Source organism: Rhinopithecus bieti, unplaced genomic scaffold (genome assembly GCF_001698545.2).
Source record: "Rhinopithecus bieti isolate Rb0 unplaced genomic scaffold, ASM169854v2 scaffold_2339, whole genome shotgun sequence".
NCBI lineage: Eukaryota > Metazoa > Chordata > Mammalia > Primates > Cercopithecidae > Rhinopithecus > Rhinopithecus bieti.
In genome coordinates, this window is record NW_016803819.1 from 486,598 (window position 1) to 504,598 (window position 18,001).

At 37.5% G+C, this 18,001-nt stretch overlaps 1 protein-coding gene across 1 annotated transcript in view; it reads left to right on the forward strand.

The window, feature by feature from the left end:
* N4BP2 (NEDD4 binding protein 2) overlaps positions 1-18,001 on the forward strand; it is a 99,146-nt gene that overhangs the window by 45,231 nt on the left and 35,914 nt on the right. The window contains 5 exon segments of the mRNA XM_017854330.1: positions 2,774-2,898; positions 7,452-7,540; positions 9,445-9,521; positions 13,873-14,028; positions 15,967-18,000. Of these exon segments, the coding sequence (XP_017709819.1) occupies positions 2,774-2,898; positions 7,452-7,540; positions 9,445-9,521; positions 13,873-14,028; positions 15,967-18,000 (2,481 nt within the window).

Genomic DNA, 18,001 nt, shown 5'->3' on the forward strand with positions numbered 1-18,001 from the left:
AGAGAGATAATTGATCTTGATTTCATGGAGGAATGAAAGTCTTAAATATATTAATTTTACTGGTAGTTGGAAATTCAGGATTATAGAATGTTGTTAAATAATGCTTTTAGAAATATGTGATTTGAAGGACGAGAGTATAGGATGACAACTGGTAGTCAGAGAACTTCAAGTTTTCAGGGACTTTTCTGTTCCAAAATAGAGTACCGTCAGTTATTTGATCTCATATATACACCTTTATCCCTTCTGTAGTTAAGGTAGGCTGTGAGTGCCTTAATCTGGGAGACAGGAGTCAAGTGTTACAGGCAGCTTTGTAATGGTTTCAGTGGCACTCCTTGAAGAGTATTGTTTTCATAATTTATCCGTGCTTAACCTTTAAATTCCAGAAGATTTCACCTAATCTATTTTATTTGCTAGGTTTTTTTTCTTCTTCCAAATTTTAATCGTTAGACTTATAATATTATTAGTTCGGTCTCCTCTATTTGATCCTGGGTGTATCTTGTCTAGTCTTAATGAATATGCATAGATAACTGGAGAATGTCCTTCATAAACTTATTTTTAGTTTTTTTTTTTTTATATATCTTTTCTGTGTCTGGGTTTCTCTGCCAGTAAATTTCCACATATTCTGCTGATACACTTACAGGCATATTTTTCAGTAGACATGTAGGCTTTTCTAACTGACTTAATAGCAACAACAACAATAAAACAATATTATAGATGTTACTGTCAGTCATGGCAGTGTGTTTCATGAAAGAGATTGGACTGAAAGGTGGTACCTTAGAAGGCAGTTGAGCTGTGAGACAATTTTGAAGAACTAGGTTTCAGGGGCCTTTAGAATCAGAGGCAGCTACAGTTTGAGTATGGGTAAAGAAAAATGTGCTTGTCACAAGGTAGAAACTTAATATTTTTTGAATGAAGAGAGAGAAGTAACGGGGATAGTGTTGAGACATAGAACCTGCGTTGTCTTGAAGAGAATGGTCCAGTATTCAAACCAAAGGAAAATGATGGATGCAAAAAGTCTTTTGAATTTTTTGGAAAGAAGGTCATGAATGGATATCTGAGAAACAATTTTGTTGTCCTGTGAGGGTAGAAAACAAAAGGGTTTAGCAAGCTCTGATGATGGAGTTAAGGGAAAGAGAGAAGTTGGGTAGTAGTTGAAAGGGGTCACAAAGTGTAGTTACAATTTTTTTTTTTTTTTGACAGAGTCTGACTTTGTCGCCCAGGCTGTTGTGCAGTGGTGTGATCTCAGCTTACTGCAACCTCCACCTCCCCAGGTTTATGAGATTGTCCAGCCTCAGTCTCCTGAGTAGCTGGGATTACAGGTGCCTGCTGCCACCCCAGCTAATTTTATATTTTAGTAGAGACAAGGTTTCATCATGTTGGCCAGGCTGGTCTCAAACTTTTTTTTTTTTAAGAGACAGGGACTTGCTTTGTCACCCAGGCTGGAGTGCAGTGGCATGGTCATAGCTCATTGTTGTCTTGAATTCCTGGGTTCAAGCAATCCTTCTGCCTTGGCCTCCCAAGTAGCTGGGACTACAGGCATGGGCCATCACACCTGGCGCATTTTAAAATTTTTTGTAGAGACAGAATCTTGCCATCTTGGCCAGGCTCATCTCAAACTTCTGGGCTCAAGCAGTCCTCCCACCTCAGCCTCCCAAAGTGCTGAGACTATAGGCATGAGCTGTCATACCCAGCCTAGTTAGAATTTTTAAAGATAGCTGAGATATATGCATGTTTAATGGTAAAGAAGGAAGTGTCAGAGAAGGGAAAGCTACAAAGAGAAGAGGATAAACATAGGAATTGGGATCAAATGAGCATTCTCTAGAATGTAAGCTCCATGAGGGCAAGCATTTTTGTGTTTTTTTGTTCATTGATGTATGCTCAGTGCTTAAAACAGTGCCTGGCACTTAATAGATGCTACAGAAAGGGATATATATTTTCAGAAAAGGATAAACATTTGTTAATCTTCAAACCATTATAACAATTTTATAGTTAAGGATAAAAGGTCTTCATAACATTAAAAAAACAAATTTCTGAATAATAATTTACATAAAGCAAAATAGACCTGCCTTAGGTTAGATTTTTTTGGAATTAAATTTCTGCTTACAGTATTTTCAGTATGATTTGTTTGAATATTACAATATGTTTATTCTTTTATTTATCTATTTGTGTTTAATTTTTTTTCTTTCTTTTTTTTTTCTTTCTTTTTTTTTTGTTGAGAGAGGGTCTTATTGTGTCACCCAGGCTGGAGTGCAGTGGTGCAACCTTGGCTCTCTGTAACCTAAACCTTTTGGGTTCAAGTGATCCTCCCAACTTAGCTTCCCAAGCAGCTGGGATTATAGGTGCACACTACCACACCTGCCTACTTTTTGTCTTTTTTGTGTAGTTGGGTTCTTGCTATGTTGCCCAGACTGATTTTTATTCTTTTATTTTATTTATTTATTTTGAGACACAGTCTCGCCTGTTGCCTAGACTGGAATACAGTGGTGCAATCTCAGCTCACTGCAACCTCCACCTCCTGGGTTCTAGCAATTTTTATGCCTCAGCTTCTAGTAGCTGGGACTGTAGGTGCATGCCACCATACCTGGCTAATTTTTGTATTTTTAATAGTGATGGAGCTTCACCACATTGGCCAGGCTGGCCTTGAACTCCTGGCCTCAAGTGATCTGCAAAATGATAGTACTTGAATAATGTATTTGGTTTATGACTTTGAAAAAATTAGGAGAGACAATTTAGAAGAAAAGGTAATGAAAATTATTTCATTTATCTTTCACAGGACTTTGCAAGAGGATAATCCAAGTGGAGTCATTCTTAGTACTGATGATTATTTTTATATAAATGGACAGTACCAGTTTGATGTAAAGTACTTAGGAGAAGCACATGAATGGAACCAGAATCGTGGTAAGAACAGATAATCAGATTCTGGGTAACGTTGTGAGTAATATAAAGAAAAGATTCACTTAGTATTTGTTCGTGTATTTGTTTTTTTTTTTTTTTTTTTTGAGGCAGGTTCTCGCTATGTTGCACAGGCTAGAGTGCAGTGGTGTGATCTTGGCTCACTGCAGCCTTGACTTCTGGGTTCAGGTGATCCTCCCACATTAGCCTCCCGAGTAGCTGGTACCACAGATGTGCGCCACCATCCCTGGCTAGTTTTTGTATTTTTTGTAGAGACAGGATCTCACTCTGTTGTCCAGGCTGGTCTTGAACTCCTGGGCTTAAGCAATCTGCCTCTCTCAGCCTCCCAAAGTGCCGAGTTTGCAGAAGTGAGCCACTACGCCCAGCTAAATTGGCTTAGTATTTTTTTTCGAGATGGAGTCTTGCTCTGTTCCCAGGCTGTAGTGCAGTCGTGCAATCTCGGTTCACTGCAGCCTCTGCCTCCTGGGTTCAAGTGATTCTCCTGCCTCAGCCTCCCAGCCTGAGTAGTTGGGACTATAGGCGTGTGCCACCATGCCTGGCTAATTTTTGTATTTTTAGTAGAGATGGGGTTTTGCCATATTGGCCAGAGCCAGGCTTGTCTCGGACTCCTGTCCCGAAGTGGTCTGCCTACCTCGGCCTCCCAAAGTGCTGGGATTACAGGTTTGAGCTATCCTGCCCAGCCTGGTTACTGCTTTTTAAAATCGAATTTGAACCACTAGAAATAGAGTTTGACCAGTTAACCACTGGTCTTCGTTAGATTGGTTTACTCTTTTTTTTTTTTTTTTTTTTGAGACTAAGTCTCGCTCTGTTTCCCAGGCTGGAGTGCAGTGGCTCAATCTCGGCTCACTGCAACTCTGCCTCCTGGGTTCAAGCGATTCTCCTGCCTCAGCCTCCTCCTGAGTAGCTGTGATTACAGGCACATGCCACTGTGCCTGGCTAATTTTTGTATTTTTAGTAGAGACAGGGTTTCACCGTGTTGGCCAGGCTGGTCTTGAACGCCTGACCTTGTGATTTACCTGCCTCGGTCTCCCAAAGTGCTGGGATTACAGGCATGAGCCAGTACGCCTGGTGATTGGTTTACTTTTTATAGAAGATAGTGTGAGAATAAAAACGACTCTCTATAAACTGAATCTGTAGGGACATCATAGGTAAAAATTTAGTTTCCTTGCTAGCATAACTGTCTATTCAGTGAAGATGGTTTTATCATTAAATGTTTATTTGCATAGTTTGAATTTTCTATGGAGAATCTTATTAAGATATAGGGACTATATTTTCCTCAGGGTTTTTTCTTTTTGAGACAGAGTCCTGGTCTGTCGCTAGGCTGGAGTACAGTGGCTTGATCTCGGCTCACTGCAATGTCTGCCTCCTGGATTTAAGCAATTCTCCTGCCTCAGCCTCCTGAGTAACTGGAACTACAGGCATAGGCCACCATGCCCAGCTAATTTTTGTATTTTTAGTAGAGACAGGGTTTCACCATGTTGGCCAGGATGGTCTCGATCTCTTGACTTCGTGATCCGCCTATCTCGGCCTCCCAAAGTGCTGGGATTACAGGCATGAGCCACCACACCTGGCCCTCAGTCTTTTATGATAAGTGTACTATAAAGGTGATTCTTGGGTTTGCCATCTTCAGACATTGTTAACTTTTTATATATTCTTTTTTGAACTAAAGATTAAGAATTCAGGAATCTGAAAATACCAACATAACTAAAACCAAAGGAGGCAGTGTGATTTGGTGATGAAGATAGCCCTTGGATTCACCAGTTACTAGCTATATGATCTTGTGCAAGTTATTTATACTTTCCAAGGCCCAGTGTCCCCTTTGGTAAAGGGAATAATAATACTTAACTCCTAGGATTGTTGTGAAAGTTAAGTGAAGGTAAAAAGTGTTAGCATTGGCTGGGCGCAGTGGCTCAGACCTGTAATTCCAGCACTTTGGGAGGCTTAGGCAGATGGATCACCTGAGGTCAGGAGTTCGAGACCAGCCTGGCCAACATGGCATGACCCCATCTCTACTAAAAATACAAAAATTAAACAGGCATGATGGTGCACACCTGTAATCCCAGCTATTTGGGAGGCTGAGGCAGGAGAATCGCTTGAACCTGGGAGGTAGAGGTTGCAGTGAGCCAAGATCCCACCACTGCACTCCAGTCTGGGTGACAGAGCGAGACTCTGTCTCAAAAAAAAAAAAAGAAAAAGTGTTAGCATGGTTCAGCATGCCATTATAACAGCAACAATAATATATGTTAATAGGCGGAATTCATTTTAAAACTGCTTTGTTAAGACAAAATTCATGTGCGATACAAATCATCCATTTAAATTCTACAATTCAATGGTTTTTAGAACTTAATATTCAGGGCTGTGCATTCGTCAATACACTCTATTTAATTTGGCTTTGCTGCAACTTTTAGAATATTTTTATCATCTCAGAAAGATTCTGTACCTATTCGCAGTCACTCTTCATTTCTCTCCAGTCTGTGTTTTGTCACCATAGATAATTTGCCTATTCTGGACCTTTCCTACAGCATGTGGACTTTTGTGATTGGCTTCTTTCACTTAGCATAATGTTTTCAAGCTTCATCCATGTTGTAGCATGTGTTTCATTCCTTTTTATGGATGAGTAAGATTCCATTGGGTGGATATATCACATTTTGTTAATCTGTCCATCAATTAATAGACATTTGAGTTGTTTTCACTTTTTGGCTATTAAGAACACTGCTGCTATAAACAAACACACATGTCTATGTCTAACCTTTCTAGGAACTGCCATGCTGTTTTCCAAAGCAATCATACCTTTTTATGTTTCCTCTAATAATTTATGAGGGTTTCAACTTTTCCACATCCTCACCAACACTTGTTATTGTCTGTTTTTTTGATTATTCCTATTCTGATAGGTGTGAAGTGGTATCTCATTGTGCTTTCAATTTACTTTTCTCTGATGGCTGATGATGTGGAACATCTTTTTGTGTGTTTATTGGCCATTTGTATATCTTCTCTGGAGAAATGTCTATTCATATTTGCTCTGTCGCTCACGCTGGAGTGCAGTGGCACGATCTTGACTCATTGCAACCTCCACCTCCTGGGTTCAAGTGGTTTTTGTGCCTTGGCCTCCTGAGTAGCTGGGATTACAGGTGCGTGCCACCACCCCTGGCTAATTGTTGTATTTTTAGTAGAGACAGGGTTTCACTGTGTTGGCCAGGGTGGTCTAGAACTCCTGACCTCAGGTGATTTGCCTGCCTCAGTCTCCCAGAGTGCTGGGATCATAGGTGTGAGGTACCATGCCCAGCCTCTTTTGCCTATTTTTAAATTGGTTCTTTGTTTCTTCATTAGTGAGTTGTTAGAGACTGGGCAGAACTTTGAAAACTTCCAAATAATTACCTGTAAGATTTACTTGTTTTGGTACATCATTATTTCCTGTGTGGTCTAATTCCTTTGGAAGAAAGGTAGGAAAATCCCTTGTGCAACAGTGTGTTATAATGTTTTCTTTATTTCAGATCATTACATTTTGTGTGTGTATTTGTCCATTTGCGTTTGTTGTTTGCTTTTAAGCTTTATTTTTGAATAATTTTAGATTTATGGAAAAGTTGCAGAGATACTATGGAAAGCTTCTGTGTACCCTTCACTCATTTATCCTTCATGTTAACATCTAATACAACTAGGATACATTTGTCAAAACTAAGAAATTGGTTTATTATTATTAACTAAACTCCAAACTATAGTTTGATTTTAATTTTTCTACTCAAGGTATTTATCTCTTGCTTGACAGTCTTAATATGTGGGGTATTTTTTTTTTTTGGGACAGAGTCTTACTCTGTCACCCAGGCTGGAGTGCAATGGCGTGGTCTCAGCTCACTGCAACCTTTGCATACTGGGTTCAAGCTATTCTCCCGCCTCAGCCTCCCAAGTAGCTGGGACTACACATGCGTACACCACACCTGGCTAATTTTTGTATTTTTAGTAGAGACTGGGTTTCAATATGTTGGTCAGGTTGATCTTGGACTCCTGACCTCATGATCTGCCTGCCTTGGCCTCCCAAAGTTCTGGGATTACAGGCATTAGCCACTGCGCCCGGCCTTGTTTTGTATTTTTTAGGCAGAGTCTCACTCTGTTGCCCAGGCTGGAGTGCAGTGGCACAATCTTGGCTTACGGCAAACTCCGCCTCCTGGTTTCAAGTGATTCTCTTATCTCAGCCTCCTGAGTAGCTGGGACTACAGGTGGGCACCACCAAGCCTGAATAATTTTTGTTTTTTTAGTAGAGATGGGATTTCACCATATTGGCCAGGTTGGTTTCGAACTCCTGACCTCAAGTGATCCACCTGCTTTGGCTTCCCAAAGTGCTGGGATTATGGGCATGAGCCACCATGCCCAGTCAACCGGTACTTACTTAATTTTTATGTCCCCAAAGGGATATTTAGAAGTTGAGCAGTGAGTAAAATTAGCGCATCTGTGTTTTTCAAATTATGAAAACATCAGATTTTTTGAAAATCATATTTAAATATTGTTATTTAAAATGATTTTTAATTATCTGTTATGTTTTTCAGCAAAAGAAGCATTTGAGAAGAAGATATCTCCTATAATTATAGATAATACAAACCTACAGGCATGGGAAATGAAACCATATGTTGCTTTGGTTAGTACCATAAGTTGTCATAAGTTTATAACAGTTCATATGCAGTTATTGGGGAACATTAATTATGAAAGTGAATCTGAAGCACTTAAGAATCTCAGAATCTTGGATAGTCTGTAACTGAACTTTCTTTGGTCTTCAGGAAAATGAGGAAATTAGGCCATTTAGCTGAGTTTTCCATAAAGGTAAATTTTAAATTCTGAAATTCAATTTTAAACTTTGTTTTTTTTTTTGAGTCTTTCATGAAAAGATAGTGGTACTAAATTATAGTTTTTTTGTACATATGTTATATATATTTATTTCGTTTTCCTCATACTTGGCAGAATCAAAATTTGTTGGTCCTTTGTTTTTCCCCAAATTTCTTTTGAAATTTTGTTGTTCTGAGAAATTCAGCAATCTGTAAACTCAGCTATTCTCTCTGAATTTGCCAGATTTCTTTTAATATCTAAACGCTTTCCGTTTACCTGATCTATACCTAATCCTCTTTCCCTCCTTGCTCTTTTTTGCCCAGCTTTTTTTTTTTTTTTTTTTTTTTTTTGCTTGATCTTTCTTTTTTTTCCCCGCTTTTTTTTTTTTTTTTTTTTTTGAGACTGAGCTTCGCTCTTGTTGCCCAGGCTGGAGTGCAATGGTGTGATCTCAGCTCATTGCAACCTCCGCCTCCTGGGTTCAAGCAATTCTCCTGCCTCAGCCTCCTGAGAAACTGGGATTACAGGTGCCCGCCACCACGCCCAGCTAATTTTTTGTATTTTTAGTATAGATGGGGTTTCACCATGGTGGCCAGGCTGGTCTTGAACTCCTGACCTCAGTTAATCCACCCGCTTCGGTCTTGCAAAGTGTTGGGATTACAGGTGTGAGCCAACATGTCCGGCTGAAAATTCTTTATCTTCCTTTTTTTTTTTTTGAGATGGAATCTCGTTCTGTTGCCCATGCTGGAGTGCGGTGGTGTGATCTCGGCTCACTGCAAGCTCCGCCTCCCGGGTTCATGCCATTCTCCTGCCTCAGCCTGCTGAGTAGCTGGGACTACAGGCGCCTGCCAGCATGCCCAGCTAATTTTTTGTATTTTTAGTAGAGACAGGGGTTTCACCGTGTTAGCGAGGATGGTCTCGATCTCCTGACCTCGTGATCCACCTGCCTCGGCCTCCCAGTGTGCTGGGATTACAGGCAGGAGCCACTGCGCCTGGCCTATCTTCCTTTCTTTACATTTTTTAAGAACATTCTGTCATTAACACATGTAGAATTTTTGAAATTACTGTGTAGTATTTTCATCTTGTGGTTATACCTTCACTTATTTAGTCAGTTCTATATTAATAGCCACAGTTATTTGTTTTCTTTTGCTGTTACAAATACTGGAAAACTGGCTATCCTGGCGTATATCTAATATATGTATTTTTTTTTTTTTTTTTTGAGACAGAGTTTCGCTCTTGTTGCCCAGGCTGGAGTGCAATGGCACAATCTCGGCTCACCGCAACCTCTGCCTCCCAGGTTCAAGCGATTTACCTGCTTCAGCCTCCCTAGTAGCTGGGATTACAGGCATGTACCACCATGCCCGGCTAATTTTGTATTTTTAGTGGAGATGGGGTTTGTCCATGTTGGTCAGGCTGGTCTTGAACTCCCGACCTCAGGTGATCCACCCGCCTTGGCCTCCCAAAGTGCTGGGATTACAGGCATGAGCCACCGCTCCTGGCCTAATATATGTATTGTATAAATAAATGCTCTTATATAAGTATTTATCAGTAGTATAAATTTCTAATAGTTAATTGCTAGGTTTAAGTGATTGTATATTTTGCCATTTTAACATGCTCAAGATTAGATAATCTTTACGTTTAAAATGCTATAAATTTAGAAACAATAATTTTAATTTCTTGGAAGTATCTATTTTAAAATGTTTTTGTCTTTGTTGTATGTAGTCTCAGAAACACAAATACAAAGTCCTTTTTCGGGAACCAGACACATGGTGGAAGTTTAAACCAAAGGAACTTGCAAGGTAAAACTTGGAGGCTGCCTAACATGCTTTTTATATAACAGCAGACAGAGAGGATCCATCTAGATTTTTCCCCTTGTAAATGATGAATGAATTGATTAGACTGTATTTAATTTCTATTGCTTACAACTTTTTGTCCGGTTTTATGAAGAGTTTGTGTTTCTAAAATTGAGTTAATTTACAGTAAAAATTCCCCTTGTATTATATATTCTGTCTCTTACTACCTTTTTTGAGTTCTTATTTATTTATTTATTTATTTAAATATAGAGACAGGGTCTTACCATGTTACCCAGGCTGGTCTTGAACTCCTGGCCTCAAGTGATCCTCCTGCCTCTGCCTCCCAAAGTGCTGGGACCACAGGTGTGAGCCACCATGCCCAGCCTGTACTTTATTACTTTGAATCATATGTTAATATCTGAAACTAGAACGGACCCTAGGATTTGGCATACCTGAACCAAGTGCTACTGGGAGGGGCAGACTGTTGTAGCTGCTTAGTGACTTAGAGCACTGGAAGGTAGTACGAATGTGGAGATGGAAAAGGTAACAAATATCCAGCTGTCCAGGTATCTCACTCCATGTCTGCCTCCCCCATGGCTATACTTTTTTCTTTATTCAGTTGCTTGATTTGAATAAAAATGTCAGTCAAGGCATGGACATACAGTGTGTTTTGCTTTGTGTTCTATATTTCCACAGAGATAGCCCTAACTTCATTTTGGTTAGGTTATTTTTTTTCTTGGAAATTTCAACTAATTCTGGTACTAAAGGACAACCTAATTTTAGTATATTCACAGTGTTGTGTGATCATCACCCCTGTGTAATTTCAGAACTTTTCCATTTTCTCCAAAGAAGCCCTATGCCTACAAGCAGTTACTCTGGTTCCCCCCTCCTCTTGGCAACTACTAATGTGTGTTCTGTATTTATGGGTTTTCCTGTTGTGTATACTGCATATAAATGGAACGTATAATATGTGGCCATTTGTGTCTGGCATCTTTTCACTTAGCATAATGTTTTTAAGGCTCATCCATGTTGTAGCATGTATCACTACTTCCTTTTCATTTCCTTTTGATAGATTACTGAGTTTGGTTTTCTAATATTTCATTTAGGATTTTTGCATCTTTATAAATAAATGAGATTGACTACAGTTTTTTATTCCTTGACTTGTCTTACCTGACTTTGCAGATCATAAAATTAATTGGGAAGTATCTCCTCTTTTCTTCTTTTCTAGGTTTATCTAAGTTTGAATGTTAGAATTTACTTAAAAAATTCTCTGGATCTGATGTTTTCTTCGTGAGAATGTTCATTTGGAATTTTTCCTTTACAGCAACATTTCTGAATTTATTAAGACTTTATTAAAGCAATTATAATCGTCTCTTACTGTTTACACATCTACTGTGTTAGCAGTTAAGTTCCCTCCTGCAATCTTAGTATGTTTATATTATCTTCCTTCCTTTTTTCTTTATTGTTCTCATCAGAGATCAGATTTTGTTTTAATTAGCCTTTTCAGATAAACAAGTCTCAGCTTTATTTGAACTCCATTGTAAGTTTTTTGATGTTTAATTTCTGCTTCTCATTATTCTACCTTTATTGCTTTAAAAATCAGTTTTGCTTTTTTTATTCTCTTGTGTTTTAAACTTCTCTACTTGAAGGTTTAGGTCATTTTCTAGTATGACATTTGATGTTAAAATTTCCCTATGTATGCCAGGTGTGGTGGCTCCCGCCTGTGATCCCAGTACTTTGGGAAGCTGAGGCAGGAGAATTTCTTGAGACCAGGAGTTTGAGACTAGCCTGGGCAACAGAATGGGACCCTGACTCTACAAAAAATAAAAAAATTAGCTGGGTATGGTGGCTTGGGCCTGTGGTCCCAGATGCTGAGGTGGCAGGATCGCTCTAGCCTGGGAGGTCGAGGCTGTGGTGAGCTGTGATTGCACCATTGCACTCCAGCCTGGGCAACAGAGTGAGACTCTGTCTCCCAATAAAATAAAATTTTCCTATGTATTATTTTAGCTGCTCTCAGAATTTTAATATATAATACTTTATTTTTGTTTTGTTTCGTTATTTTCTAGTTTGCATTATGATTAATTTCGTCCTTTAGCTCTTAGGTTATTTAGTACTGTGTTTTTAAATTTCTGAACAGATGGGTGTTTTGTCTTTTATAAAAATTGGTTTTCAACTTAACTACAGTAGGTCAGGTTGTGTAGTTTGTGTGATACTAATTCACTGAAATTTTACAGATTTTTTTGGCCTAGTTAAGTGTTGATTTTTTATACATTTCATATTTGCTTGGTAAGAATGTATATGATTACAATGTGTCAATATATCCATTAAATCATGCTTATTGTTACTCATATCTCCTATATTTAAGGGATGAATGTTGAAATCTCCCTTTATTTTGTTGAACATGTGATTTCTCCTTATAATTCTGCCTATGTTTGCTTTATATATTTGGAGGGTAGTTTTTGAAATGTATACAAGCTTAAGATTTTTATATTACCCTAATAATTGAACCTTTTATTATTTTCTGGTGATTTTCTATTGTCTTTAGTAGTGATTTTTGTTGTAAAGTGTAATTTGTCTAATATTGATAGACCTATATCAGCTTCCTTTTAGTTAGTATTTATTTCTTTCTTCATACTTTTACTTTGAATGTTTTTATGTTAGATGTATCTCTTGTAAGCACGATGGCTGGATTTTTCGAAATCCACTCTGTCCACCTTTACTTTTAACTGATAAACTTAGTTCTTTTATGGTTATTTTGGTTATTCATATAATTGATCTTGTTTCTTACGATTATTCATATAATTGATCTTGTCTCATTCTGTGCTTTTTGTTTATCTCACATTTTCTGTGATTGTTCTTCTAATACACAAAATGATGTAGTTGGATTTTTTTTTCCTGTCATGCCTTATTTAAAATTTTTAAAATTGTTTCCACATTTTTTAATAAATTTTTTTCTTCTCTACTAATTTGGAAATCATATACACTATTTTTGTTCTTTTAGTGGTTACAAGTTTTATCATGCAGACTTTAAATCTAAAGTCAAACCATTTTCTTGGCTTTCCTCCTCACACATACGAAGACTTTAAAACATTTTAATTCTGATACTTGCCTCCCTCTCAGTTTACATGCTCTCATTGTCCAGAATATACAAGTAGTGTTTGTTTTCACTTATTCATCTAGTTATTGCTTTCTGCTTCATTTTTTTCTTGCATCATATACCTTTCATCTGGGAATTTCCTTCTGCCTGATGTTCATCTTTGAGAATTTTCTTTACAGTAAGGGTCTGCTTGGTGTCAAATTCTTTTTTTAAAATCTGCAGATCTTTTTATTGCCCTCATTCTTGTAAGATTCTTTTGCTGCATATGTATATTCTATACTGACAGTTATTTTCTGTTGTTGAAGATAACACTTAACTCCCTTCTGACTTACATTATTATTGTTGTTAAGTCAGCTGTCATTCTAATAGTTTCTTTGTAGATAACTAGTTTTAAAATGATTTTTTAAAATTTCTGGTTGCTTTTAATATCATCTCTTTGTCTTTGGTGAATGACAATTTCAGTACTATGTTTCTAGTTATGGATTTCTTATTTTTTATCTTGTTTGGCATTTGTTGGCTTCTGAAATTAAGGGATTGGTATTTTTCATCAGTTCTGGAAAATTCTCAGCATTTTTCTTTACATTGCTTCCGTCCCATGCATTCTCTTCTCTTTCCGGGACTTAGATTAGATGTATACTAGAACTTTTGGCTCTGGTTCCTATGACTCTTAACCTCTCTTTCATATTTTCTATCTCTTTGCTTCTCTGTGATCTGAAACCAGACAAGATCGAGGTAGGTAAATATGAAAGCCAGATTTCCCAACTGGCAAATGCATATATTATCCCTGGGATCCAGACACAAAGCCTTGAATTCAACCCAAGACAGGAGAGTTGCAATTGAGATGTTTTCATAACATCTGGCCTCCTGGCAGATATAAACCTAGATGCTGTGTGAAAGTACTCCCGAGTTGAAGGCCTCAGAATTCTCATGTATGAAGTTCAACCAAATATGAGCTTATAATAAAAAACATTTTTAAAAAAGCCACCATGAGTGAAAACACAAACAACAAACTTCGTATTTGAACCTCTAGAAACTTCAAATACTAGAATTTTCTTGCTTTCTTTGAACTTAAAGTGTATAATTTAAGAAATCCTTAATAAAATGAAAATTAAGATCGATTCATATATATTGTGGTCACAATAAAGCAGCTTTGATATTCTTATCTATTAGAAATATATTGTTGTTTTCTGGACATATGTTCTGATTTTAAAATTTAATTATCAATATTCCTTCAACCCTTTTCTCCCCTGGAATTTTCAGGCGTAACATTCACGGGGTAAGCAAAGAAAAAATAACAAGAATGTTGGAACATTATCAACGTTTTGTTTCAGTGCCAATAATTATGAGTTCTTCGGTTCCAGAGAAAATTGAACGTATTGAGTTGTGTGCATATTCTTGTGAGGATAGAAGCACTAGGTAGGTTAAAATGCCTTATGTACGAAATTCAATTTGAAATACAATTTTTAAAAATATAATTTTGGAGCGTGTGGAATCATTGCTGATAAACTTTAAAAATAAGGTGGACTTGGCCAGGTGTGGTGGCTCACACCTGTAATCCCGGCAGTTTGGGAGGCTGAGGCAGGTGGATCACCTGAGGCAGGAGTTCGAGGCGAGCCTGACCAACATGGAGAAACCCCATCTCTACCAAAAGTACAAAATTAGCTGGGCTGGTGGTGCATGCCTGTAATCTCAGCTGCTTGAGAGGCTGAGGTAGGAGAATCACTTGAACCCGGGAGGCGGAGGTTGCAGTGAGCCGAGATCGCACCATTGCATTCCACCCTGGGCAACAAGAGTGAAACTCCATCTCAAAAAAATAAAAAAAATAAAAAAAAAAATAAGGTGGACTTTTGTTATTTATAAGGGTTTACTTATAGTCTTACCTGGGGTGGGATGTATGTAGTTAGCAAGATAAGTACAAGTTCATATGGGAGATGACATGACAGTTCTTTTGTTGTCCTAGAGTTTTGCGAGTCCATGATTATGCTGTGAATTCTCCTGCCAGTTTTATGTGATGCTCGCTGCTAAACCAGTATTTCCCTTATCTTCTCGCTGTTATTATTTTGTATCCACTCAAATCACTTCTTAATTTCCTTAAGTTTTAATGAAAATACTCTTTCAAGCTAGTATTATAAAAATTATTAACGGTACACTTTTACCAAGTAATACAAGTCGTGGCCTTCTGACAGTTTGCAATCCGAGGTAGCACTGATTCTGTTTAGCAGTGAGGACACATAAACAATTGAATAAATAAAAACAGCATTAATTGACCGAGTAAAGAAGAAACCAGATATATGTAGAGGGCTGAATTATCCATATGTTATGATGGTAAGGGATAGAGAGGCTCTGTTAAAAAGGAGTTGGGAATGGGGAAGACAAAATTTATAAATGCTTTTTTAAATTGAGAAACAGTGTTGCAAAGTGGTTAAGGTAATGAACTCTTGAGCTATATTTCCTGGGTTCAAAAATCCCAAAGCTTTGTAATCTTTGGCAAGTTAACAAAATCTTTCTGTACTTCAGTTCTTCATTTCTAAAATGCCAGTAATACTCTGCTCGTAAAAATCTTACAAGGATTATGAATTAGTACATGCAAGGGACTTAGAGTTGTATCATCATCTAACACACAGAAAACTCAGTGTTAGGTATGAGTTCACTTAGGAAGGCATCCTGTGGGAGTTGGGACTTCGAGCACTGCTGAAGTTTAAAAAAAAAGGAAAATGTGTTGACAAATTTAGTCGGGAAAAATTAACTGACATTGAGAGTAAAATGATTTGCACAAGTGCTCTGCGTCTGAAATTAACATTAAGTATGGCTTTAAAAAATCTTACCAAATGACATTTCAAATGAAAGCTCTTTTTCTCTCATTTCTCTTAATTGGGCAAATAGCATTGGTTGGCCCTTTGTGACTTTGTAAGTGAAGCTTCCTCTGTATCAAATGACAGGTACACAGCATAGAGGCAGACCTATTTTACCTATGCTTAGCTATGTAAAACTAAAGTCAGAAAGAAGCCAGGAAAGTGGTGTCCTCTCCTGGGAACAAATTCAGAGCTTTAACTTTAATGTATAATTAGCACCTAAACTGAAAATCTCATATGTACTATTCAATTCAAAAAAAAGTTTGAGTGCTTCATATATGCCAAGCATCATGCTAGGTAATGGGGTTACAACAAAGTAATGTGTTCATAGTGATCAAAGATCACTATGATCAAAATTAGCTTTTATAATTTTAATGTAGTTTATTTATAAAATTTTCAGAATAACTGTTAAGTGCCCTGTCAATTAATGCTTCTTTAAATCATAGTATTGATGGCAGCGTTAAGAGACTTTCTCATGATACTCTTTAAAATAATCTTACAGCCCAAGAGACAATGAAGATACTATTTCTGAAAAAGAAGAAAATGTTTTATCTTATTCTTTGAAGCATCTAGATTTCATTGAAGAGAAGAATCTTGATGTAACCAAAGAAACAGTGTTACCCGAGAATGTTACGTATCTCTCTAATGCAGATTTAAACAAAAGAAGAAAAGAAATAAGTGATATGAATCCTAGCATTCAAAGTGCTTTAATTCTGGAAACCTCACACATATATTTTTCTGACTCTGAAAACAAACTACAAGTAACAGACAAAAGTGAAGAAGAGCAAATAGAAATGGTGGCTGTAAAAGGGTATAGTAAAACTGACACAGATAGTTCTATGGAAAGAGTATCACCTAGTACTTGGTATAGTGAAAATAATCAAGAAGACTGTGATCTTGCAAATACTGAACCACTTCAAAATGAAAAACCCTCACCTGGTGAAATAGTGGAAGAAAGAGCAACAGTAAAGAAAAAAGCCTTTGGGAAGCAAAAAAGCAAATCAACTTTGGAAAAGTTCCCAAGACATGAGCTGTCAAATTTTGTTGGTGACTGGCCAGTTGATAAGACTATTGGTCAGAGGACAAAAAGGAATAGAAAAACGGAAAAAACTTCATCTGTACAAAATGACAAAAAGTATAATTACCCTCAGTCACACAAAGTATTAGTTAACAGTTTATCTGTGAATATAGATTGTGTCCAGCAACGAGGATCTCCACATGAAAGTGTAGAGGATGGCAGAAAGTCACAGTGTGATGATGCTTCAGAGCCACTCAGTAGCTATAAATATGATGCTTATAAAAATATTGAAAAAAACTCATTCAACATTGTGGGTGACTGGCCTTCATCTGATTCTTTAGCTCAGAGGGAACACAGATCAAGAATGCCAAAGACTGGTTTCAGTGAGCCCAACCTAGAAATTGGAACAAATGGCAAAATGAATGAAATATCATTATCTACAGCACATGAGGCCTGTTGGGGCACAAGTCCTCAAAAACTAAAGACATTGAGTAGCTCCAATTTAGGAAGTTCTGAAATGCTACCCAGTGAAATGACCTGTGAGAGTCAGACTTGTCTAAGTACAAAGAGTCATGGGCAACACACATCATTGCCTCTTACTTTTACCAATAGTGCACCAACTATTTGTGGAGTAGTGGAACCAGAAACGTTAGCTGAATGTCAAGAGCATATGCCTAAGAGAGACCCTGGAAAAGAAGTGGGCATGTGTACCCAGACTGAACCACAGGATTTTGCTCTTTTATGGAAAATAGAAAAGAATAAAATTAGCATTTCAGATCCTATCAAAGTATTAACAGGAAGATTAGATGGATTTAAGCCGAAAGTTTTCAGTATTAACACAAAATCAGATGTTCAAGAAGCAATTCCATATAGAGTAATGTATGATAAAAGCACGTTTGTTGAAGAAAGTGAGCTTACCAGTGCAGATGAATCTGAAAATCTTAACATTCTTTGTAAACTGTTTGGATCCTTTTCGTTAGAAGCCCTGAAAGACTTATATGAGAGGTGTAATAAAGATATTATTTGGGCCACAAGTCTTTTGTTGGATTCTGAAACTAAGTTATGTGAGGATGCAGAGTTTGAGAATTTCCAAAAATCGTGCGATGGATCACAAATTGGGCCTTTTTCTCTGGGGTTGAATTTGAAAGAAATTATTAGCCAAAGAGGAACTTTAGAGAATTCTAATTCTCCTGTGCCAGAGTTTAGACATGGGATTGGTATTAGTAATGCTAACTCACAGTCTACTTGTGATGCAGAAAGAGGAAACTCAGAGCAGATGGAAATGAGAGCTGTTACTCCTGAAAACCATGAATCAATGACAAGTATATTTCCCAGTGCTGCTGTGAGTCTAAAGAATAATGACGACGTACTTCCTAACAGCCAGGCAGAACTTTTATATAGCAGTAAGCAGTCCTTTCCAGGTATTCCAAAAGCTACTACTGCAGATATGAGTGAAACAGAAAAAAACCTAGTAGTCACAGAGGCTGGAGACAACATACATTCTCCTTCACATTTTCTG